Here is a 25,221-nt window from a genome sequence, read left to right as displayed (position 1 = left end):
GGCTCCACTTGCTCTCACTCCTCAGTGTAATAATTATGAGGGGGGTTTCACAGTCTCTAAGAAGACCCCCCAGTGGGACTGAGCCCTAGTAGCCTGCTGCATTAAATTGTTCGTGAACACATCCGTGCTGTCTTCCCCACTCCTGTCTCACTACCCCAAGCTTCCTGGGAGCACTTCCCAAATAAGCCACTTACTCCCAAACTGCTTACTTCTTGACACAGAGGGCCACCCCAAGTAAGACAGAAGATTAATTAAAGCTACTGTTGTGGTTTTCAAAGGGCTTGGATGTGGGTAATTAATACAGAGAAATGTAAAATACTGTAGGAGAAAAAGAGATTTCTACCATCTGACGTCATCTGGGAAGGCTTCAGGAAGGAGATTATAGGCAACATCTGATCTGAATGGTAAAGGATATGAAGGATTTGTACATGAGAGGAGGGCCCAGGGAAAGGAATTCCAGGGGAGGGAACAGAGTTTTGTGTCCACTTTTCCAAAGATTCTGACAAAAGCTATGTGTGAGTCAGGTGGGCAGACAAGTCAGGTGGGTCCGTGTGTCATCCTCATCTGGACACGGAACCTCCTGGCTGGCATGGTCCTGGTACTTTGGCCCTGTGCTCAGCACGCTTTCAGGCGGTACTTATCAGTGCACATGATACAGGGCTGGTGCTTTCTTTCTGCCCCTGAAATGTGACCCTTTAACCTCCTATCTTTGCCAAGCCATTTGTCACAGTCTATGAAATCCCCATCAAACACTCTGCCCAGTTGTCCACCGAGCATCCCATGGGTCTCGGGTCTTCCAAAGGCATCAGTGAGGTTTTCTGCTCAGTATTTCTCAGGCCCCTTTGGGGATTATCAGCTGGCTCCTCTGCTTGGACCTCATAGAACTCAATGGGGCTGTGACCCCCGAGTTTGAGACATTATTAGGCTTGTGCTTATTTCACTTATCTGATGATCCTTCATCATTTGAGTGAGTGCATGAGAAGTGTCTCAGCCTATCCAGAGAGCACACAGATCCAGGCTGTCCTGCTAGAAATGGAGGAGGCGGAAAAGAGGAACAATGTCATGGTGCCCAAGACAAGTCTTTGCTGCCTATTGACTGTTGTTCATTGGTTAACAAGCCTTTTTCATCAGGGATTTTGTTCAGATAAAATCTTATGGAAGCAGCAATCACACAGGGAAAAGCTGACTACCCCTTGATGAAGAGAGGGTGGTTGGAGAAAGTTCTGCCAGCCAAGATCCCCCTCAGAGGGGTATGGTAAGAAACCATTGCTAGAGTGGGTAAGAAGAGGGAAGTGGAAGGAGAAAGGTGATGATTATATGTACCCTTGGCCTTCTGTAGCCTCATAGTATCTGGTAAACCATTTGGGACTCCCAGATGACTTCAGTTCTGCTGTGCTAGAGAGACAGGTCTCTTGGCTTCTACCCTGAAGCAGTAAGAGCCAAGAGACCAATGGCTTATGTAATACGGATTAAAACTCTGAAGAGGTGAAAAATATGCCTCTCAGTCTTAGCATCTTTGCTCTTATCTTTCAGAGGTTCCAAAAACAGAACAGACTTTTGAAGAGCGCCTGATACTCAAAGCTTTCTTGCTAAAGTTTGTCAATGCCTACTCGCCTATCTTCTATGTGGCCTTTTTCAAGGGGCGGTGAGTATAATGGTGTCACACGTGGTGACTTGTCACTAAGACAGGGGTCCCTGCTAGAGTCAGCTTGTCCCTGCTGCCCATTCACACCCTCAATCCTATTCCCCACTTCTGTCCCCACCTTGTCATTCCTGAAGCAATGGCATTCGCACCACATCATTTTGGATTAGAATCTTCAGATTCAGGTAACCAGGGAAACTGCAGGGATTTGACCCTGGGCCCCAGAGGGTGAGTCTTAGAATAATCTGGACATCCCAACTTTGAGGATGACGTAGGAGGAAATTTCAGGTCTGGTGAGTGATTTGGAAGTCTTTCAATGCATTTCTGTCACTAGCTACCCTGAGTTAGCACATACTTCACCAAGTAAGGGCATGATCTTCCACGAGACTGCTCACTCCGAACACTAGCTGCAGGCCCTGGGGTTCCTATGCCACTTGTGATTGGTACCCACCGGCTATGACCACTAACTCCTCAGGTTTGATAATTCTCTAGAATGACTCACAGAACTCAGGAATGTGCTGCACTTAAAATTACAGTTTTACGATAGAAAGGGGGTACAAATCCAAACCAGCAAATGGGAGAGGCACATAGGGTGAGATTTAGGAAGGTCTTAAACAGAAGCTTCCGTGTCCTCAAGATGGATCAGTTTCCTGGCACGTTGATGTGTACCACCAACCATGAAGCTCATCCAAGCCTCAGTGGCCAGAATTTGTAAGGTTGCGGTACGTAGGTAGGTATGATTGGTTAGATCATTCACCATGTGACTGAGCTCAACCTCCAGTCCTCCTTCTCTCCCTGAGGTCAGGCTGCTATTACATGGATCAAAGGTTCAACCCTCTAATCACATAGTTGGTTTTTCTGGCACAGCCTCCCCCATCCTGAGTGATCTCATTAGCATAAATTTAGGTATAGTCCCAAGAGGCCACCATGAATAACAAAGAGACTCCAACCAAGAAATTCTAAGGATGTAGAGGCTTTCCCAAGAACCAACAACAAAGGCCAGTCAGATTCTTTATTATATAGACTGTCTGGATGTAAAATGACTTCTGATGAATACTTTTCATGGTTAGATCACTTGGCTACCTATAAGGAGATTTCCCAGTAATGATTAACTGTCAGGAAGCTTTCCTATCACTAAAATCTCATCAAGCAGGCATTGATAGCAAAAACTGTTCTTGTACATATTTGATAGTTTCTTATAAATGTTTTTTGACCAAAACCACAGCGTCCTTCCTGGGATCTCTGCTCTTGACTCTTATGAAATTATAGTAGTAGAGAGACTGTCTGTATTAATGGGTATATACTCCACTGTTGCTTTGTCTCTAGATTTAATATCCATAGCAAATTTTATACATGGAAATTCCAGGCCAAAAAATAGGGTCCCAACCCTTAGGTAAATTTGTGGCATATTGAAAAAGATGGTCTTGTCAACAGCACACTGCAGTAAATGCCATAAGAGAAGTGTTAAGAAAGTGATGGGGAAATATGTAATTGTGAACAGAGACAGTAAGAAGACTTTACAGAGAAGGAAAGATTTGAGCTGAGCCTTAAATAGATGGGTAGGATTTCAACAGGTGGATGAGGGGCTGACATTACAAGTGAAAAGGAATCTTCTCATTACCTGTCTGGTTCCATGATTGGCTTTTACCTCTCTGCTTCACCCCCACCTGCCCCATCCTCTTGTTCCCCAGTAAAATAGACCCTACTTGGAAGAAGCATGAGACAGGCTGCTTCCATTCCTTCAGATGCTTTCAGTTAGGAGTTTGGATTTTTCTTTTCGGACCCCAGGAATCTGTACTTGCAACTTTGGCCTGTCTCCCCCTTCATTTCCTGGGAAATCAAAAGCTCTCACCGAGGAGCTGCAATCAGAACTCAATTCTTGGCATTAGTTGGGGGAAGAAGGTGCACAGAAAGTACACTTAGATATCATGCAAACCGTGTGGTGTTTAGGCTCAGAGATTGTCATACATGCACACCCACACATGTGACCTTCCCAGCCCCACACCAGCTCCAGCCTCGGCCCCTATTCCCTGGAACCCTGGGTGGTACAGGTGAGGGCCCTAGGTGATTTAGCCCCTACTTTCAAGGAGGACGCCAGGTGGTGGCTGTTCCACTCTGAAGGCCATGCCTACAAGCAACCCTGCCTTTCTCCTTCCCTAACTCTCCCATGCTTGTGGATTTCAGGTTCGTGGGCAGACCTGGAAGCTACGTTTATGTATTTGATGGCTACCGCATGGAAGAGGCAAGTATAGCCACCAGTGGTCCATGGCTGGCTGGTGGTTTGTAGGCGCCCCCCTGGCCTCAGCCTCACCCTTACCCCGTTTCGCACGCTTTACTTTTTGCCCTTGCTTCTCTGAGCTCCCCTTGGTCTTTTTTTTTTTTTTAATTTTTTTTTTCAACGTTTATTTATTTTTGGGACAGAGAGAGACAGAGCATGAATGGGGGAGAGGCAGAGAGAGGGGGAGACACAGAATCGGAAACAGGCTCCAGGCTCCGAGCCATCAGCCCAGAGCCCGACGCGGGGCTCGAACTCACGGACCGCGAGATCGTGACCTGGCTGAAGTCGGACGCTTAACCGACTGCGCCACCCAGGCGCCCCTGAGCTCCCCTTGGTCTTAACCACATCTACTGTTATCTTCTCTTCTGGGCAGTGTGCTCCGGGAGGCTGCCTTATGGAGCTCTGCATTCAGCTCAGCATCATCATGTTGGGGAAGCAGCTGATCCAGAATAACATCTTTGAGATCGGAGTCCCGTATGTAATGAATTCTTCTTATCTCCTCACTTGCCACCAGGGCCTAGCCCAGCAGGGCCAGACTTTCAGCAGGATGCTCCCTGCCTCCTCCCCTCAGAGAGCCTGGTTATTTACTCCTCTGCCCACTTGCCAATAGTTTTCCCCATGAGGCAGGGCCCCTCCCATGAGGCTTGTCTACCCATCTGATTGGGGAGGTTTGAGGCTCTGAAAGATTAAGCACTTGCTTAAGTAATGTAATGACTAAGTGGCAGAGCCAGGACTCAGGTATCTCGGACCTCAAAGTGTAAAATATCTTTAATGCTCGCTGTCCTCCCACTGAATGAGTAATGTAGACTTTCATTATGGTGGGTAGAAATGAATACGAAAGGGGGAAATACTACGTAATACTTTAGACACATGTGGTCTTGGAGGAGGGAAGGGTGCAGAGCTGGTGAAGCTCAGGCTGGATTTGCATGTGGATCTTCTCTCTCCTCCCACATGGTTTTATACAGATTTCACAGAAGGACTTCTTTCCCTTAAGTGTTGCATTGAGATCGACTTGAAAATAAACACAGACTTGTAGGCACTAGATCCAAAAGGAAAGAAAATGCAGTAAGTGAAAATCTACCTTCAGGTCAAAGAAAAATGTAACCCCTCCCCCCTCCCCTGACTGCCGCCGCCGCCGCCACCACCACCACCACCACCACCACCACCACCACCACCACACATTTCTATTGCTTTTTGGTGTTCTCATACCATTACTTAGGCTGAATGCTTAGGGTGCTTTTCTGTCCTCACACTGACACAATCTCAGATGGCTCTTGGGTGTGTGTTTTTCTGGTATGAGGACTGGCAAGAATGTTGGTGTCTGGACATCTTGTTTCACCTCCCTGCTGCAGCCAGCCTCTGGTCACCAGTCCGGAAATCATCAATTTTGAGAAACCCAGCCCTCTGAAACTTTGCTCCATCCCCAGCTTTCTGGTTGACAGTCATTCGGTGATAGTCAAGCAAAGCTGGTAAGACACATGGTCACTGTTCCCTAGGAGCTTACCATCTCAGAGAGAGACTACATTTGTTGTGGAGAAACATCCAGAAAATATACAGACCAAGAAAAGATGTACCACAGCCACATCTGGCTCCTTTGAAGCCAAGGGACCAGCCCCTCCACTGCTGCTACAAAGGAAAGTGTCCATTCTCCTTCAGACATCTGGGAAAGACACCTGTCCTTCCAGTGTATCATTATTCTGCTCTGGATGGAATTGTATACAGCTTGCAGGCATGAGATTTATTTATGCCTGGACATCTGCTCTACTACTTAGCCCATTTACTCTGGACCAGAGGCCTTTTATAGATAGAAGAGAGGCAAGAGCTCAGGCATATGTTTGGACAGTGTATTGGCATGTCCCCCACCCATCTACTTCATAACAGATGAAGTTAACACATGGCTGTTTGCCTCAAAGGCTAAATTTTCTTGTTTATGCTTGATATGTGTTTAATATGCCACACTTTAATTAATGATGGAAATTGTACAGTGACTCATGAAGCTGGGAACAAACAACTTCTCAGCTTCTAAGTCTTGCTGTCCTCATCTCCTGATGAAAATAATGGCATTAGAATCATCTCCAAGGTGTTCTCATTTCAGCTGTGACATTCTGTGACCATGTCGTCTACTCAATAAAACTGGGCACTGCTGCTTCCAAATACAAGTTACTTCTGTTTCAAAAGATTGTTCCTCATTTCAGTTTCTAGGTTGCTAAAGGACACATACAATATAACTGTGTAGTTAATTATAATATATATATGAACTACATAAGATACATAGTTAATTATAATAATAAGTATGTAATTAATCACTGAGGATGTAGAGCAGAATCCTTCTACCAAGCCCTGGAGTCTTCTGTCTCCAAAGTTCTTGTAATTTTACAGGTTGTATTTTGAGTTCAGTTACATGAAATCACTATGATGGTGATTTTTGGATTTTCCCCTCCTTGCTCAGAACCCACTCTCAATAAATTAGACCCCATCCAATCCAGAGTTCAAGCACCTGGAGATATCCTTATATGAATGACACAGTTGAGAAACATGAAATAAGCAAGAAAATAAAAAGGAGTCTTTCCAAGTCAAAAGAGATATGACAGTTGACCTGACAGGAAGAAGAGGTATAAATGATAAGAATGAGACCCATTGGTCTTGAATTCTTTGGAGGGGGTAGCACATTTCAGTAAGACAGAGATTGTTCAACAGATCTGGGTTTAAATTGAGCCATTGTAGTATACTCACTGTGTGACCTTGTTAAAGTTATTCTAGAAAGATTTTCATGCAACCTGGCTTATGTACAAATAAAGGTTGGACAAATGCTCAGCTATCTCGAAAATAGAGCATATGAAATCCGAGAAAGGAAGAACCGTTCTTAGGGGCTCCAGGCAGCCAAGGTGTTACTGAATGTCATTAGCTTTATGTTTGTAAGTGACGCTTTGTGACTGTTGCAAGCCCAAGAGTGAGATTAAAAAGATCAAGTCAGGAGCACTGTTTTTCTCTTCTGTTCAGGGCCTGATGGCCTTTGAGTCATGTACCTTCAGAGCCTACATCAAATTCTTTCCCCAAGGGAGGTAAATATTAGTCTTAGATACCCGATTTGATTTTTAAAAACAGAAGCAAGGCTGAGGAGTTAGGTAGGTGATTATACTAGTTAAGAATATTTGGGGTAAAAAAACATGAGATTATACAATTAGAAGATGTTTATCATCTACTTCTGGAAGTAGTTTTCTAAGATTCTTCCAAAGAAAGTTTTAAAATATTAGAGACTATCTAAGTGACCTTTATCAGTAAGCCAGGTAGTCAGTTACCTCTCTCCCTGAGGGTGAAGGATGCAACATTCTTAGTAGATTCTGTGTGTGTGTGTGTGTGTGTGTGTGTGTGTGTGTGTCTTACAAACATACCATAACCACAATTTTAATGCCCTTGAGAATTGTATACTCTAGTAGGCTTCTTGTAGAACACCGTGTCCAATCTTTGGTGATTTGTGAACTAACCTTTAAGTTTTTTTCTCCATAACTACCTGACTGTTGCATATTAATTTCCTCTAAAGCAACTCATGTTTTATTTAAATTCATTACATTTCTGAAAATGAAACATGAACACTATCAGCTACTGTGACCAGCAAATCACAGTAGAAAGAAATACAGTCAGAAGTAAACATTATTAAACAACCAATGACATTAGCTTAAGATCTGCATTCTCTTTGTTCTAAAGGAAGCTGCACGGGCACTGGGGAGTTGTTAAAGACATGCCAGCAGCAGACTGGGGTTTTCTCCTTAACCGCCATCAGAGGGGCTGAACGGGAGCAGGAAATGAGCTGAACGGGAGCATCTAATGAGATGAGGGCCAAGTGTAGGGACCTCCAAAGGTGTCAAATGAACTGCTGTTGGAATGTGACTGTTGCTTGGGAAACGTTGCTTTAGAGCAATATTATCACTTCTTAATCCCACAGGCTTCCACAAGGCTGGCACAGATACTAGGCATGCCCATGGTTACTGTACAGCTGCCCTTTGGGACCTGGATAAGCTCCACCAACTCTCTCAGACTCTCCTTTGCTGCCCCTAAATCTGGCAGGTGTCCCAGACAGGGCCGTGCAGAAGCCCAGCTCCCTCCAGGCACCTTCCACCAGACGGCAGCAGTCCCACCTTGGCTAGGCCTGATTCAGAGACCCTGGGGATGGAAACACAAAGTGCTTCAAAGGGAGGCCATAAAACTGGGGGCACTAGGCTCTTTAAAGGCAGCTCTGTGACTAATTGAGGACATGATAATAAATAAAACTGGGTTGCGTGATCTGGCCTTGAACTATCCCCACTTAGCAACCCCAGGCTCCTGGGGCCTGACACAGTTGTGACAGATGCTTTCCAGAGAGGAACTGGACGGTTTTAAACATTACAGGCCCCAGAACAATGCTCATCGGCAGCTCCATCTGAGATGACTTCAGACATGGTGGGCGGTATGGCAGAATCTGATCTTGTGCTATTTATTACCTGAGTCCCCTATCGGGGGTTTCTGTTCCCTCACTGCTGCCCCCCACACCCTGCCTTTCCCATATGTGTTTGTAGACTTTTGGCATGAATCAGATGGTGCCCCTAAAACGTGCCACCCCACATCCTAACTTCTCACTATAATTTTCTCTCAAACTTAGTTCCAGTCTTCCTTGAAGGAAAGTTGGAAATGAGCCTTTTATCATTCAGAAAGATGGGTGTTGTTTTTTTTTTTTTAATAAAAGATAAAATGCCTACCTTTTCTTTCCTGGGCAAAGTCTGAGACAGAGCAAATAGATCAATACTTCCACTAGCAAAATGTCCCCCCATCCCTATTCTTACTAAAAACACCAGATCACATCCCCAAATAGTTGTAATGTACCCTGGACACGGCCAGTAAGATTCTATAAACTTTATGCTTTTTTTTTCAGTAAATGTGATAAATATTACATTTCAAGACATAAAACAGTCTCTCTTTAAAGCCATCACAGGCAAAGGAGGTCTGTGTTCTCAAAGACAGTGGAATCTGGCCATGAATCAGAAGTTTAAGGAACAAATTTGAACCTTGTCAGGTGTCAAGGAGAGGAATCATAGCTCAGAGGTTGCTGTGTTCATCTTGTTTGGCTCATTTAGGGCTTAGTCCTGCCTTCTTTAATGAGGCTTGAGGCGTACGGAGCGGCCTAGGCCCCAGATTCCTGCAGTGGGAAGGCCTAAGGTGTGACAGACAATCACCATGGTCTTGGGATGAGCCCATGGGGCACAAGCAAAGGAAAGGCTCCAAGCCTTCCAGACAGTTTCTCGGACCTGTCATTAAAAAGGGACGGAAAAATAGCAGAGCAGATGAAAAGGACAAGGGGGTAACATCAAAGGAGTTATTTTAACGAGCGAGTGCATCATACAGCCGGAATCGTAATCTGAAGTTTTCCAAACAGCCCATCTGTATGGTATACAATTTGCAGGATTCCTGTTAAATCCTATTCTTGAGGGACCTTCTTTATTAATTTTTTTAATGGTCACTGAGATCTCCAGAAGGGCAGCTTCTGGGAAGGAAGGGTTCATAAGAATTACTTGTGGGTTGTTTTTCCCCTCATCGTCTTCGACGTGCCCACAGTGTATTACACAGTGACTGCAGTGTCATTCCTGAAGCTCCCCTTCTGCCCTTCCCTTCTTTGCTACATGGTCTAGCAGTTGGCCTTCTGTTCCTGTGACTTCTGCTTTCCTGCCCTTGGAAAGCCCCTCTCCCTCTCCCCATCCCTGGACTGTTGGTATTCCTTCCCTGTGCTCCATCCACAGGTGGGGCTCATTGCTATGGTTTTGGTTGCTCTCTCCAGGATGATTCTCATTATTGTTAGCGTCCACCCAGATCTGTTTTCAGGGCTCTAGACCCATGTATAAAATGCTTACTAGACATCCCTACTTACTTGTCCTGTGGGATCCTCTGCCTTGACACGCCTGCCTCCCCCTCATCAAAAGGGCCTCTTCTCTAGTGTTCCTTGTCGCAGCAAACTGTACCACTATCCACATGCAAGCCTGAAGACCCCAAAATGGTCCTTGGTTCCTCTCTTTCCCATGTACAGGTCACCACAGCTTCTTAAGTCTGCTTCCTGAGCCTGTCTCAGTCTGCCTCCTCCTTCTCATGTCCACTGCAATTACCCTGGACTCTGCTGCCATAATCTGTCAGCTGGGCCACTGCCTAATATGGCTTACTTTCCATGCCATAGACTTGTGCTGCCTTCTTGCTCTTCTCTTTCCTCACTTTTCCTCTCCTACTCCATGCTCCGAGCATGTGGAACTCCATTCAGTCCCTTCTCTGAGCTGTTCTCATATTTGCCTTTGGCCGCTGCACAGATGATCTCCTCTGCCTAGAACACATCTTCACCCATCATGCCACTCTCCCTTTCCTATGCTTCTGCCATCTTTTATCATTTAGTTGGTTTATGCATCTCTTCCTTGGGGAAAACATCCCCTGCTTCAGGTCAGGTTAGTTTTCTTTGTTTTATTTTGTCATAATTACCTAAATTTCTCCCTTCATGATACTACACATTATTGGCAGTACTTAAGTGTCCATTTTCCCAGCTATATGGCCTCATTTAACACATCAGATGTCTTGTTTTTTCTTGGAGACCATCCTCTGGGAATCTTCATTCTCCTGTTCAAACCAAAACTGTTCACTGAACCTTCTATATAGCTGTGAATCCCAGTTAGATCTAGCACTTGCTTTTTCTGTAATTTCTTGTTTGCTGGATTCCATTGTTACCTTTCTTGTTTTATATCACTGGTTGGTGAAATTCATTCTCCAGGAACTTCACAAGAGTGGATGCATGGATATCTTTTTAAAAACCTTGTTTTTAAAGGCATGTTTTACATTTTTTCTTCTGCCTTTGCACTTGATGTATACTTTGGCTAGGTATAAAATCCCTTGCTAAAAATCATTTGCCTTCTCAATATTAATAAATTTCCCTGGGGCTTTCTAATGTCAAGGACTGATGTTGAGAATTCTAATATCTTTTTGTTCCAAATAATTTTTAGAGAATCTGTTTGTCTCTCTAGTCATGGAAGCTTTTAGAATCATGTTCATTGTTCCTAGAGTTGTGAAATCTCATGGTGATGGGCTTTGGTGGAAGTCCTTTTTTTCATCATTATGCTGAGTAGGTCCTTCCAATCAGAAAATGCATATCTTTCAGCTCTGGACATTTTCTTATATTTCTTTATGCTTTCCTCGCCATTTTCTCTGTATTCTCTTTCTGATTAAATGTTGCAGTTGCTTATTTTTCTTTCCTATTGTCTATTTATTTTCTTTTCTATTTTTCTTTCCTATTGTCTTATCTTTTCTTTCCTATTGTCTATTTATTTCTTTTCTATTTTCTTCTGTGAGTTTATTGATTTTTTTACTTCCGATCATTTTATTGGACTCATTTCAGATCTGTAATTTCCCCAGTTCATTTTTTCCTCTGAATAAACTTCTTAATCCTGCTGATTAATTAATAAACTTCTTAATCCTCCTGTGGGAGAAGTGGTAGTCAGTCACCTGGGCAATATGGTTGGGCAGAGACACTAGGGTCTACTCTTCCTCCTTAAGCAGTGCCTTGACCAATCACTATTGCCTGCCTTTAGCAGTACCTAGTGCCTAAAACTTCTGAACCTTTTTGAGATTCCAGCATGAGAGGGCTTGCTTTTTTTTCTGCTGCTTTTCACTGCAGGCACTTGGTGTTCAGCCATCACAGCTTTGCTAACCCCTTTATCCACTGTCTGTCTTCTAAGATATTTATTAACATCTCTTATACACTGCTGTATTCATGACTGTTTTCTTTAACCTTGTGATTTTGTTCATTCTAAAATTCATTCGCTATCATTTTAGTCGCGTTTCAGAAAAGAGATATATACATGTGCTCAATTTTCCATATTTATTTAAAACCACTGATTATTCTTTACTAAAAATTTGGCCACGTTTTCTGATTACTGCTATCTGGAGGAAAAGTCTCAATTTTAGTTCTGATTCCAGACCGTCCCTTCCTCCATCCTTCCCTCCTTCTCTCTTTTTTCTTTTTCTTTTTTTCTCTCTTTCATTTTTTTTTCTTCACTTCTCCTTTTGCCCTGACCTACACACAGGGTCTCAGCCAGTCCAAACTATTTGGCTTCAGAATCTTTAGGCTTCACCTAGATTTTTCTCAATTTCTTATTATCACAGAATTCTTGCTTGCTCTTTTATTATGAAATACTGTATTTTACTATGGCTTCTGTGGATCTCAACTCATTCTTTAAATCCTTCTGTGATGGTGATGGTGATAATGATGACGGTGATGACAGGGACAAGGATAAATATATTTATTGAGCTCTTAGCATGTACCAAGCCCTAAGCTAAGCATGTTACAGAGATTATCTCCTTAACTGACCCTATGGGGTAGCTGATATTTATTTTCTCATAGATAAGAAAATTAAATCTTACGGAGTTTTAATAGCTTCACCAAGAAAATATAGCTGGTGAGTTGTGAAACTGGGTTTTAAACAATTATTTTCTGACATCAAAGATCAGACTTCTACCCACTACACTACACTACTATACTACATCTTCTTGATGACAAATGGTAGTAGACAAGACACTGATCAAAACATTGTTTTGAACCATTAGATTTCCACTAACTGTGAGAAGCACTTTCTAACAATGGAATGCTATACCTAATGATATTGAGAATGTTCTTCTGGAAACACAGGGGTTAAATCATCTTGTGTAGGGAATGTGGGGGGAATTCCTGCATTGAATGGAGCATGGACTTCAAAATCCCTTTAACTTTTCAAGTCTATGATTCTGACTGTTCTGCTATTAATTCTCCTCCCAACTATCTCCTAGAAACTTTCTCTTAGATTGATTAGCAGAATTGGCACCTTGTTCCTTTACCTAATTTCATTCCCTATGATTGTGCATTAATGGGAAGTATGAAAAGACCATATCCTCAGGCATATTTTAGCATTTAATATTAAAAATAAAAATATTAATTACCTATTGAATGCTTACTATGTCCAGATATTATGCTAAGGATCATATAGACATTGTTTCACTCAATTCTCATCCAAGCACTGAGAGGCTAGGCCATTATTATCTTGGTTGACTTAGTCTCCTTGGGCTTCCATAACAAAATATCATAGACTGGGTGGCATAAACAACAGGAATTTATTTCTCACAGTTCTGGATGCTGGAAAGTCGAAGATCAAGAATTGGTAGAGTTTGGTTTCTAATGAGGGCCCTCTTCTTGGCTTGCAATAACCATCTTCTTACTGTGTCCTTCCTCACATGGTGGAGAGAGAAAGATCACTGTCTCTTCCTTTTCTTATAAAGCTACCAGTCCTATTGGATTAATACCCCAGCTTTATGACCTCACTTAATCTTAATTACCTACTAAAAGCCCTGTAGTCAAATGCAGGCACATCTGGGATTAGTGCTTCAACAGGTGAATCTTGGGGGACTCACTTCAACCCATAAGAGTAGTTGACAACATTTAGTTTGGATTTAATGAAAAATATGGTACTGTTTATGTTATTAAGACCTGAAAATGTTTGAGCTTGGAGGAAAGCATCTTTTTAGTACTTTCTGGGCATCCTCTCTTCCCCATGAAGAGGGTGGATAGATCACCTGTTAGACAATAGGATGATCTCAGCATTTGGCAAGAAGGGCCAACTCTTTTGCTGCTCATCAAACAGTAGGAAGAATTCAGTTTCTTTGGTTTTGAAGAAACCTGACCCTTTTTGGGGGGAACCTTTCCTTATCCTGTTGAAAAACCCCAGGTTGTCTTTAAGAGAAAAGTAGTCTTTTTAGTGTCCTTCTGTGTGTCCTTGGAGCAGAGATAACTGCAGTGTCAAAAAGCCTTAGTTTTTCTCTCCTTCTGTCTGTATAACTAACTCTGTCTTCCAAAGGCTTTTAGTGACTGGTCCATTTCTTTTCCAGGAAACTAAAGAAACTATTTCGGAAGCTGAAAGATGAGACAGAACCTGGAGAAACTGACTCTGCCCACTCAAAGCATCCAGAGCAGTGGGACCTAGACTACAGCTTGGAGCCATACACTGGACTGACTCCAGAGTACATGGAGATGAGTAAGATCCTATTATCTTTCCTTTTACTGGGGGCAGGTTCACACAAGGGGTCTGCAAAAAGGGCTAGGGAAGAGGGTAGGGAAATGACTGGGGCAGTCTCTGCTTCCTCCTGGGCTTCATGGCTGCACAGTGTCACCTTCAGTGCCACATGGAAGTTGAGGGAGGGTAGGGCAAAAGGAGTCCTGGAATGAGAACCGAGAGCAACTCTGTCACCACCTTGACACTAGGATAATATCCTTTTCTTCTTGGGCTTCCTCTCCTCATCTATGATATGAGAAGTTTGGTCTCAGGTATTTTGCCATGGTTTCTGGCATTGATAAAGCTGAAAAGGAAATAGTGAAGTCTGAAATTTAAGAATAGATTGTCATTAGGAAGAGTAAGGACACATAGCATCTTTAACGTGGAGAATATAGAAGAGTCCCCTACTCTACTCAAGTGGGGCTGGGTAACATGTCAGATTTTCTCTTAAAAAGTTGGGATGTTTTGTGTAGGGGATGAGGGGTATATTTCCAGTGAGAGAGCCTCTCCTTGTTCTTGGATAAGGCTTGAAAGTAGGAGTGCGGGTAGTACAGGCTGGTAGAACACAGTCATTTCAGATGTGGTTTGGAAGCCATGAAATCTCCATGATAAATGTCCCAACTTAGATAAGCTGCCTTCAGACTCTTGGTTTCTTGTGAATAATCCTGACCTTTCATTGGGGTAGATATTTGAGAAGCCTCTTCATAAGATTTGAAACTAATGAATTAAAAACATAGGACCAAGAGGTCAGCCATATCATCTAAACATTTATTCAATCCAGAATGTATACGGAGAAACATCAGTGGGACCCATCAGAAGAATCACTTGGAACTTTGTCATTGGACCTGTCATTGTGTTTGCATAATGGCTCCTGCCTCCTTTGGTTAATCACTCGCAATAGGGGGGTCACAGATACCTTTTTGTGCACTGGGTCCCTTGCTTGTTATTTCTAGTGGATATTTCTCCTCTTCTGTTTATAAGAATGTGTGTATGTATGTTAAGGGTAGAGGGATGGACAGGGTCTAGATTAGATGGCCATAAAATGTCTGTTCTAGTTCTGAGGTATCTAAAATTCCAGGAAAAATTTGTACTTTATAATCTAAACAAACTTATCAGAAGAGAAACAGTTATATCTGCTTTGGGAGCTATAGGGTAGGAAAATATCAAGACACAGTTTATGGAAATATGTAGCTCCCTTATGCTTTTTCCTTTATCTAAGTACTATCTCTGATCCCTCTCCAGCACTGAGCCAGGTTTTTACACAGAGGTGATCACTCATACTCCAGATGCCACTCAATGTCTGCCATCCTATCAGACAGAAATTGCTGCCAGAAGCTGAGGCTTCCATTTGGGAAGGGGCTTACATTAAATATGGCTCCCAACCCCCACACTCCAACATTACTCCCCTACCCCACCACCCAGCTATCCATGTAGGTCTTCCTGGCCTGTGTACCTGTCTGTCTAGATAGCTGGCTCTTTCAAAGGTTCCTCTTTTGAACCCTTAAGAGCAGAGACACTTGAGCTCTACTCTCTGGGTTCAAATCCTGGCTCTGTGACCCAAGTATTTGGACAGTTTTGGGTAAGTGGCTAACTTTTTATGTGTGTCAGTTTGCTTTAGCTGTAAAAAAAAAAAAAAGATGTTAATAATAATATCTACCTCATAGGATTGTTGTATTTAATGAATTAGTATCTGAAAAGTGCTTAGAAGAACATCTAACACATATAAAAGCCGGGTTTGTCAAGTATTGCTGATTCTCTTAATGGTCTTGAACCCTAGGAAAGCCACGTGCAGGGATATAGGCTGAACTTTGTCAGCCACCTTATCACTGAATGGACATCCACTATGTGTTCAGACGTGGGCACTTTACAAAGTAATGAGAAGAGGGGAAAAAACAGTGAGAACTAGAAGATTTAGTGGCTTCTGGAAGAAGTTTATACCACGATTGTAGAGAGTGAAATTCATTCTGTAGATTAAACAAAACGCACACACACACACACACACGCGCGCGCGCGCGCGTGCGCCCACACAAAACTCCTTACAGGTTATAAGGGAACAAAACAACCATATAACAGAAGGCTTGAAAATAGAGAAAAGAAGGGAACATGTCTCCCAGACTTACCTCATTTCAGCCCAATGTTTACTAGCATTTTGGTGCCATTTCTTCTTAGACCCTTTTTGTTATGTATATGATTTTTAAAATAAAGTTGTGATCACATACACACATTTGTTGCTGTTTTCCAGTTAGCATTAGATGAATAAATATTTCCAAGTTGTCATATAATATCCAAAACTAAGAGCTGCATAATAAATGACCCCCTCTAATAAATGTACTGTAGTTCATTTGCTGATTTTCCAGTGAAACACATTGGAGACTCACTTTCTGATTCTTCCCCTATTTTGGTAATCTAATATATATTATCTCCATGCATATAATCCTTTCCATATTTGCTAATGATTTCCTCAAGGTAGATTCCCACAGATGTGATTACTAGATCTAAGTTATGGCCATTGTATAGTTCTTGATTTATTTATTTATTTTATGTATTGCTTTCTAAAAGGATTAGACCAATTCACCGAGCCACAGGCAGTGTACAAAATACTCTTCCAGTGAATACAAATTATTTAGTAGCCTGAAGTAATGTGATATGAAGGAATTATCAGTGCACAGTAAGTTTGAGATGCTCAGCCCCCTGTGGCCACCTCATTCCACTTTGTTGATTTGAATATTCCAGACTTCTCCTCCTTCAAAAGTTAGCTTTTCATGGTGCTCTCCCTGTGAAGTCTCCCTAGATCAAGCCCCATTCCTCCTGAGAGGAATCATTAATTATTTGCCTTTCTGTCCCATTACATATAGGTACACACACTGATGGTGTATCTTCCAGAATTATGATAATACTGGTCACATATCTGTTCTGCAGACCCAGACTATTAGATTCTAAAGAACAGTGTGTAGGAATCATGGCTTATTCATCTTCATGGCCTCCATGACCCAGCACATTTCCTGGCATATAACAGACACTCAGTGTGTCTGATAAACAAATATGAGTAAATGAATGAATGATTTCTTAATTAGTGAGGGAAGTTTTCTTAACAGAGGTAAGCTTTTAACAACTTCAAGTGGCAAATGAAGGATCATTTTCAAAGCGGGGCTTGGTTGATTGTGGGTGGGTCAAGGATGTTTTGAAGAGATTTCCAGCCGTAGGTAGGAGGTCGGGCTTGATTCCTGAGGTCCCTTCTGGTTCTGACAGTCTACATATTAATGATAAGAGTAAGGGAGAGCATTCCAAGGAAAAGGACTCGCAAGTTCAAAGAGTCTCCTGGCCACGAGTAAGTATTGACATAGCAAATGGTGGTTTTTGGGTAGATAGGGCTTAGATAAAGACCTGGTACGTTAATTTGTCTGAAGATGAGACAAATTTGTGTTTCACATCAGGCTATAGGGAGCAGTTGTAAAATCTTAGCCAGTGCTGTGACTCTGTTTCCCTTGAGGAGATAGGCAGCAAGTGTGGAAGGGAGGTAGTAAGAAAGACTAAGGAAGGAAGAAGAAACACAGGCGCACTCATTCACTCATTCATTCATTATTTCATTCATCAGATATGTATTAAACATATAAAGGGAGGAACAAGTTTGGAAACCAGGACAGAGCCTTCAACAGTTCAGGATGATATTGATTCAGTCAACAATGCAGTTGATACTGATTCAGGCTTCTCTAGAGGAGGAAGCACGAATCACACATGGGTTTTCCAAGCTGGGTTCCACAGAAACTCACTCCCAGCATTCTTTAGGCCATTTTGCCAAGCTGTCAGCCACTTCAAAGATGTGATTATTTTATTTCATAGTTTATATAGGTGCAAGAGCTATGTTTCTGACTTAGAGTCCTTTTATTCCTTTTGTCTCTGGAATATACTCTTGACCCTTGTGAAGAGAATATTTGTTCCCATGTACAATCAAAGACTGGACTGCAGACTAAACTTTACCAAACATTACCCCATTTAGCAACATAGGCTAAGTGAGGGTAGGGGTGGGCTCTGGAGTCAAACCACCAGGCTTCCAGTCCCAGGCCTGCTATGGCTAGTTACATGACTCTGGGCTGATGTATAAAGCCAGCCAGGCTCAGTTTCCCCATCTGGAAAGTAGATTTAATGATAATAGCACCTACCTTACAGGATGGTTCTGAGAAGTAGGTAATGAATATAAAACATAGTTAAAAAACAGTGCTTGGTCCACTTAGGCTGTCTATGGATATGAGCTGCCACTGTTCTTGTCAAGAGTCCAATTTCTTTCCCTTTAATCTAGGAATTGACTAAAAACAATTTAAAGCCCTCAATGTAGTGAGCCCTCAATGTATTGACCCATTAGTATAGGGTTGGGCAGTAATGTTGAAAGACTGTGGGTACCAGACTCCAAGGCAAATCTAAAAATCACACTCAGAAGTCTGAGAGGTAAACACTCCAAGATGTTTGTCTTTTCAGAGAATCTAAGCCCTTAGGGTTCTCCTTGTCAAGTCTGGCATCGCAAATGGGCTCCTTTTGTCATCTGTTTATCTAAAACCCGCAAACTTTTGTTCCTCCAGTCTTCTAAAAAATAATCACTATTGTCTTCCTGACTCAGGAATTCAATTATCCCCCTAGAGCGTTCCTTCAGCTTCTTAAATAGGCCTATCCCCTAGGCCTTTAATGTGGGTGACAAGATGAATTTTTTCTGTCATTCACATAGTTGTTAGAGGAAACCTCATTTTTCTTGGTCATGAGTTTACATCCTGTCAAACTTTAGTAGAAAGGGAGGTGCATTGAGCTTGGATATTTACTTACTCATTCATTTGGAATGAAGGCCAGGTCATGACTTTGGAGGGCCAAGGGCTGTCCACCAAGACTTGTAAGAGTCATCCAGCAGGTGGAAACGCATGGGGTAGGTCCCAAAGATTGCAGCGCCCTCCTGAAATTGCAGACTTGAACTTCTGGGTTCAGAAGCAGCATCACTGCATTGGCACAGACCTTGTCTTCTTCTCCAAGATTCCTGTCTGGCTTCGCATCAACACCTGCTGAGGAGAGGATCAGTATGATCCAGGGCCTTTTATATTCATGGCTCCTTCCCTCACTGGCTTTGCCTCTACTAAGAATTTTGCATCCCCACTCAAGCCCTTGCCCTTCCTCCTTTTTCTTCTTCTTCCACTTCTTTTTTTATTATTGACTGTGTTCCCTATGCTGTACTTTTCATCTCCTTGACTTACTTATTTTATAATGGCAAGTACTCACCTCCTTTGCATGACTCCAAATGCGTCCTAACTTGTCCCCTGCCTCCTTTTTCCCTCTTTCCCATTTTCTTTTTACAATGGCTTTGCTAAGGTACAGTCCAGAGCATGTTCTCTTTTGTATGTCAAATCCTTCAACGTGATAGAGTTCCCTTAAGTGAAAGTTCCAGTGTCCTGCACGTATAGCTTGTAAGAGCATCCTCGCCCTCCTCCCGCTGGCTCTGCACATGCGCACATGCTTATCTGCCACCACCAGGGCTGGGTTTGCCTGTGCTAGTTCACCTGCCTGCAGCAAGTTCTTGCTGAGTTGCTCAAGCTCTAACCTGTCTCTTGGAAGCAGTTTCTTCCATCAATGGCTCCTCTCTTCTCCTATACCTGCTTTGGTAGAGGAAAAAATGTGAGTTTGTGGGGGCAGGGACCCCCTTATCCCTCCCTAGGCTCACCACTTGGCACAATTCCTGGAATGTAGTAAGTAAGACCTCAATAAAATGTGTCTTGAATGAATGGCACTTTAGCTCCCTTCCTTCAGTGGCAGAGAAATAGAGGCCCCGCTTCTTTCTATCCCACAATATTTGGGCTGGCCTCCCTTTTCACTGTGGACATATTTATATATATTTTTTATATGCAGCAATTTTCATCTCCCAAGACCAAAGTGAACCACGTTTATTATCAGGGCTTCCCTTAAAGAAAAGTCACTTCTGGCTTTAATTTGTTCCTTTGCCTTCAGGGATCAAGTCATTAGCCAAAATGGACAGAGTGGAATGCTCTCCCTCAGACTTGGATTTAAGCTCAACTCAGATTTCACGTCTTCCCTCTTTGGTGCCCCCTCCTCGGCTGTCCCCGGGAGCATTGCTGCTCCAGGACCTGTGCCAGGCACTGGGGGCACAGAGGCAGTAAGTGGGCCCCGGGCCCCCCAGGACCTCAGGGTCTAGCGGCAGAGTGACAGGGGCAGAAGGTTACATGAAAGGGCCTTGTTGTCACACACACACACACACACACACACACACACAATGCAGCTGACTGTGCTTTCTTCAGAGAGGCTAGCCCTTTCAAGCTTCCATTTAATGGAGCAGAGGTGTATTACAGAGAATTGTCCATTCTCTTCTTTGTTCCGGCTCGTAATTGCCAACTGACCAAACTTCCTTGGGTTTGGAACCCATGTACTGAGGCAGAACAGACTCTGGCCTAGAAACAAGAGACTCATCTCCCACCCACTACCTCAGGCTTGTTTTGAGACAACAGACAGGCCAGGAGGAGAATCTATCCCAGGGGAGACATTTCTCAGCTCTTCTGTCCAGAGACTCAGCTCCTGTGTGACCATTTCCTGCCTTCCCAACCACACGTATGGTTCCCCCTCCCTCCAGGCCCCTAGCTGAGAAATCTCAACATCGCTGCTCATTCACTTTTCTGTCTCCACACACCTCCCATCCAGGCTACCATCTTTCCTCTAGGATATCTCTGGAGGCTGCTTCTTCTGCTCAGCCTCTTAATCTCCTACACCTAGTAGTTTTTTTCCTGCCACACCCTCAACACAGCCCCTTGCAACCACCGCCATCTCTCCACTGCCCTGTTTCTTCTTACGAAGGTTAGCATTGGTCTTGCCATCCATTGTTCTAAAACTTCCAGGGTTCCCATATCTTTCCTAAGGCATTCGTGGGACATTGTTTCGGTGTATTTAACCCTAGGCCCTCTTACATATTCTTGGATCCAGCCAAAATGGACCCCAACAGACAATTTATCACTCATAGCCTTCATTTCACTCCTTCTTCCCTGCCCTGGAATCCCCTTTGCCTTCTTACTCTGCTGTCACCTCCTTCCCAAAACAGCTTCCCTCCCATCCCCCTCCCTTCCTGCTCCTCTTTCCCCTCCCCTCCTCTCCCATTCCTCAGGATTTTAGCTGTCCCTACTCCCACCCCAGGATTTCAGACAAGCTGCCTCCTAAGACAGTAATGCCTCTGATACTTCTTGGTAACTGATTTCCTAGGTGGCAGGTTCCTGGAGCCACAGGGCCTTGCACACAGCATGGGCACTGAAAACACACCAAAAAACCCTGTAAAGGAGTGACTGAACAGGAGGGTATCACTTATCTGGCTCTGCCTTTCTCTTATCTAGGCTGAAACAACTTACTTCTAGCAATGCTGCTGTCAGTTCTCACGTATTAATGGGCTGATAATCCATTGAGTGGATTACCAAGAATTGGGGGTTTTCCCTATTTCTCTTTCTCTGCCCTCCTCCTCCTTTCCTGTCTCCCCTCCCCCTCCTCCCCTTTGCTTTAGCCTTCTCCCCTCCCCCAGCCCAGGCCTATTATGTACTCCTTTCCAGTGAGTAAGCCAAGGAAATAAGAGAAGGCGTAATATGAACCCTTCCATGCTGCTCATAGGTAGCAGCCCTGGGAAAGCTTGCCTAGAGAGAAGACCCAAGTCCACAAATGTCAAAACCTTGTTGGAGGCGATAGTTTCTGCCATCTCTGTGGATAATTAAGCTTTGGTGGTGGTGATCATATCACTGCTTCTGATTTCTCTGCACCTTTGTCTTCAGAATGAAGCCTGCTTTTCTCTTCAGATGATCACTGTAGGACAGAGCAAGCAATCTCTCTCCTTCCCAACTTCCCAGGGTGTCCGGTGAGAAGTGGATGTGAATCCAGTTCTGCCTTTAAGTGCACGTGTGACCTTGAGCACCTCCTATCATCTCTCTGAACCTCACTTTCCTCCTTCACATTAGAGGGAATTAGACCAGATGGTGAGTTTTTCCTTGCAGAGACCTGACCCACTGGTCTGCAGTCACAACCAAATGTGTAATATATCACAACTTAGGTGCTCCTACTGATAATATAGTTTAAAAATATAAGGTAAAGCAGAGGCAACATCACCCTCACTTTCTCACATTTCTAGATTATTTTTGAATGAGAGAGCAAAGAAAGTTTCAGCATGCACAAAACCTGGCCACCCCAGTGGAAGTGAATGGTGCACGTAATCATTTTTTACTGAGTGTCTTGACAAGAATAAAGAGTTTCAAACCGCTGGACCAGGTAACCTCCAGGGTCTCTTCCAGTGCTGGCATCCCAGTTCACATATCCATCTTAGACAGTGTACCTTGAAGCCAAGAGGCCCAGGGAGTGATGCAAGTTGCCTCAGGTTGCCCCACACACCCATTAGTGGGACTGAAAGCCAGAGCCCCTTCCTGGATCATTGTGTAAGAGACTTTCATGAGGACTTATGGGAACTTGGGCTTTAGCGGAGGGATAGGGGTAGGGTGAGGTATTCTTCTTCCTTCCCAATGGGCTAGACCTCCTAATTCCAGAAAGGCCCTTGTCTTGGGCTTTGAACAAAAATGAGAGCAGTGAAACCAAAGCTGCCCACTCCCTCTGGTGTGCCTGACATGGTGATCCCTGGCCCCGCTCTCAGCTGTCAGCTTCCTTCCCCGTGATCCCCAGGACCACCCATGCAGACAGGAAGTGTGCTGAGCCCACTCTGAGCCTGTCAGTTGTAATGGTGAGGCACGTCATCAGTTGAGGGAGGCAGCAGAGAGAGATGTATTATATTTACATTTTTCTAAATTGAACTGGAACCGGGGCCCAGCAGGCATGGGGGAGGGGCCATGAGGTGAAGGGGAAGCTGGGAATTGGGGGGTGGCATGGGGGGGTTGCTGAGAGTCAGCCTGTGGAGGGGGCACTGGCGGTAGGGAGCTACCTCTGGGCGGCACTGGTGGTGGGGATGGGCCAGCCCCAGACAAAGAGAAACCTGAGAGTGAGGGATTAAGCTGGAGAAACCTGTGAGGGGAACAGCAAGCTTTCGAGGGAATCTCCAATATCAAACCCTTTTCCTGAAGAGCTTACTAAAAAGGACTTCAAGGGTAGTCGCCCACCCCCATCTCTGAGGGGAGGAAAGAATGCTGGCCCAGGAGCAGGCTGTGACATTAATCATCACTGTCCCCAACCCCAAAATGGGGCTTCAAAGCTTTTTGGCCACAGGTCCCTCACAGCCCCATTGTGGAGTTTTCCTCAGGGCCAATGGGAGGAAATTCCTGAGTTGCTTTAAGGCTGCAGGCAACGTTAGTTCTCTGTTACTTGCCATAGTTCCACTTGTGTAGAGTAACTTTGGCATAAGAACGTGGGCCCAAATTTAATTCTATAAGTTCCTAAAGAATCTCTCGATCAAGTTTATTGCCAGTTTATCAGATAAATAAGTGATACAATTGAAGACCAGTGGCCTATGTTCATATTCATGAAACTGTGAAGGGAGCTTCTTGAGGTCAGGATTTGTGTTTTATTCATTCATAGCACCTAACCACCGGGCCTGGCATACAGTAGGTGCTCAATGAATGTTTGAAAAGGAAAGAAGAGGAATATAGAATGAAAGAGGTGATTCTGTAGTGTGGACCTTGAAGACAGAGTGACAATTGGACTCCACAGACATCATCGTTCATCAGAGCTCTCCAGCCCCTCTGGCTGTGTTGATTTAGCTGGCACAATCTACCCCTGACTTCCCCCAACCAGGGGCCAAGAATCCTTATTTTCAAGTGCTTATGATTAGGGAATGGTATCCTCCCAAAGGCAGGCTTCCTAAGGCCATACAAATTGGTAGACTTGTTTAATCATCTGGGTACTTCAGGCAAAATATTCTATGTAATAGTCAGCTACAGCTATGATAAAGCTTTGTAACAAATGGCCCGAAGTCTCAGTGACTTGCAGCTGAGACAGAGAATAACGAGCAATGGAAAGAGCTGGCTCCATACCTCCCTGAGTATCCTCCCCTGGAAATGACCAGGTAAAGGTAGCCCCTTACTAAAGAAAGAGTAGAGAGCTTCCAATAGAGCAGTGACTTTGGTGACACCCAGGATCCCTTCCATATTCTGATATTCTTTGGTCATGGATAATAGAGACCACACTGAGTAATTTCCAAGTTTCTAACGGGCTGGATATATAAAACTAGTCCCAGGGGTGCCTTAGCTGTAAGTGATGAAATATTCCAGAGTATCTGTACAAGCATCAGCACTGAAGCTCGATCATTTTGTCACAGAACTCCAAGATTGTGTGCTACGAGGCAGTGGCTCAGAGAATCAGGAAATTCCTTTCCCTGAACCATCCTGTTTATACAAACTGAGTCATCTCACTGGATAATCAGGCACCTGCCATCTTCTCCAAATGGCATTTAAACACAGTTCAGGCAGTATCCAGGGTCTCATTCCAGTGTTTCTGGGAAGTAGGGTGAGTCACAGTTCATGTCTCTCTCCCTCTCTCTCTCTCTCTCTTTGAAGTGTACATTGCTTGTCACTTTCTGTACTAGGAGTCCCTCTCTCCATACATACTTAAGAGAAAAGACAAGAGTATATTTGGATATGATACCCCTAAGTGTACTACAGAAGGCTTCTGGTGAACAGAAGATGCCCAGTCAGTGCTTATGAAATGAGTGAATGAATGAATGGAAGGCAGTCTTTAAGGTTAAAACTTTTGGAGAACACCATCACTTTATCATTTCTCTTCTTTCTGGAACACCCAGGAAGCTCAGAGTGAACTCTGTTGCTCAGCTGTGGCCCCATAATAGGTCCTTAGAGTTTGCATATTTGTTTCTCTCTCCTTTCTCTGTCACTTCCTTTTTTCTAAAATTCCATAAACCTCACTGTGTGTTCCTTTTGTTGGCTTTTTTAAAGCCCTTTGGGAAGATGAAAGGGGAAAAGAATAAAGGAAAAACGTTCTTAATCATTTGTTGCTTGGGAACTTCTTTCCAATCATGCCTAGTTTCATTGCCCTTCTGCCTCACTGACTGTGTTACCATGGCCCAAATAGGTATATGGGAGGATTGACGGATGGATGGGTGAATGGATGAGAGGAAGGAATGAGTAACTGGCCTTCACATTCCCGTTTTGCAGGTGGATAAAGTAAACAAGCATGAGTAAGCCAGGTCATTCATTTGTTCACAATAAACATTTATTGGAAATTCACCAGGCTGTTCTTTGAAAATCAGAAATAAA

The 25,221-nt window shown here is 43.7% G+C and overlaps 1 protein-coding gene across 1 annotated transcript in view; it reads left to right on the top strand.

The window, feature by feature from the left end:
* ANO2 (anoctamin 2) overlaps positions 1-25,221 on the top strand; it is a 321,672-nt gene that overhangs the window by 275,971 nt on the left and 20,480 nt on the right. The window contains exons 17-20 of the mRNA XM_032593765.1: positions 1,534-1,645; positions 3,827-3,884; positions 4,294-4,394; positions 13,836-13,981. Coding sequence (XP_032449656.1) covers positions 1,534-1,645; positions 3,827-3,884; positions 4,294-4,394; positions 13,836-13,981 — 417 coding nt within the window. The remainder of the gene's footprint in view (positions 1-1,533; positions 1,646-3,826; positions 3,885-4,293; positions 4,395-13,835; positions 13,982-25,221) is intronic.

Source organism: Lynx canadensis, chromosome B4 (genome assembly GCF_007474595.2).
Source record: "Lynx canadensis isolate LIC74 chromosome B4, mLynCan4.pri.v2, whole genome shotgun sequence".
Taxonomy (NCBI): Eukaryota; Metazoa; Chordata; class Mammalia; order Carnivora; family Felidae; genus Lynx; species Lynx canadensis.
This window is presented reverse-complemented; position numbering and strand designations above follow the sequence as displayed.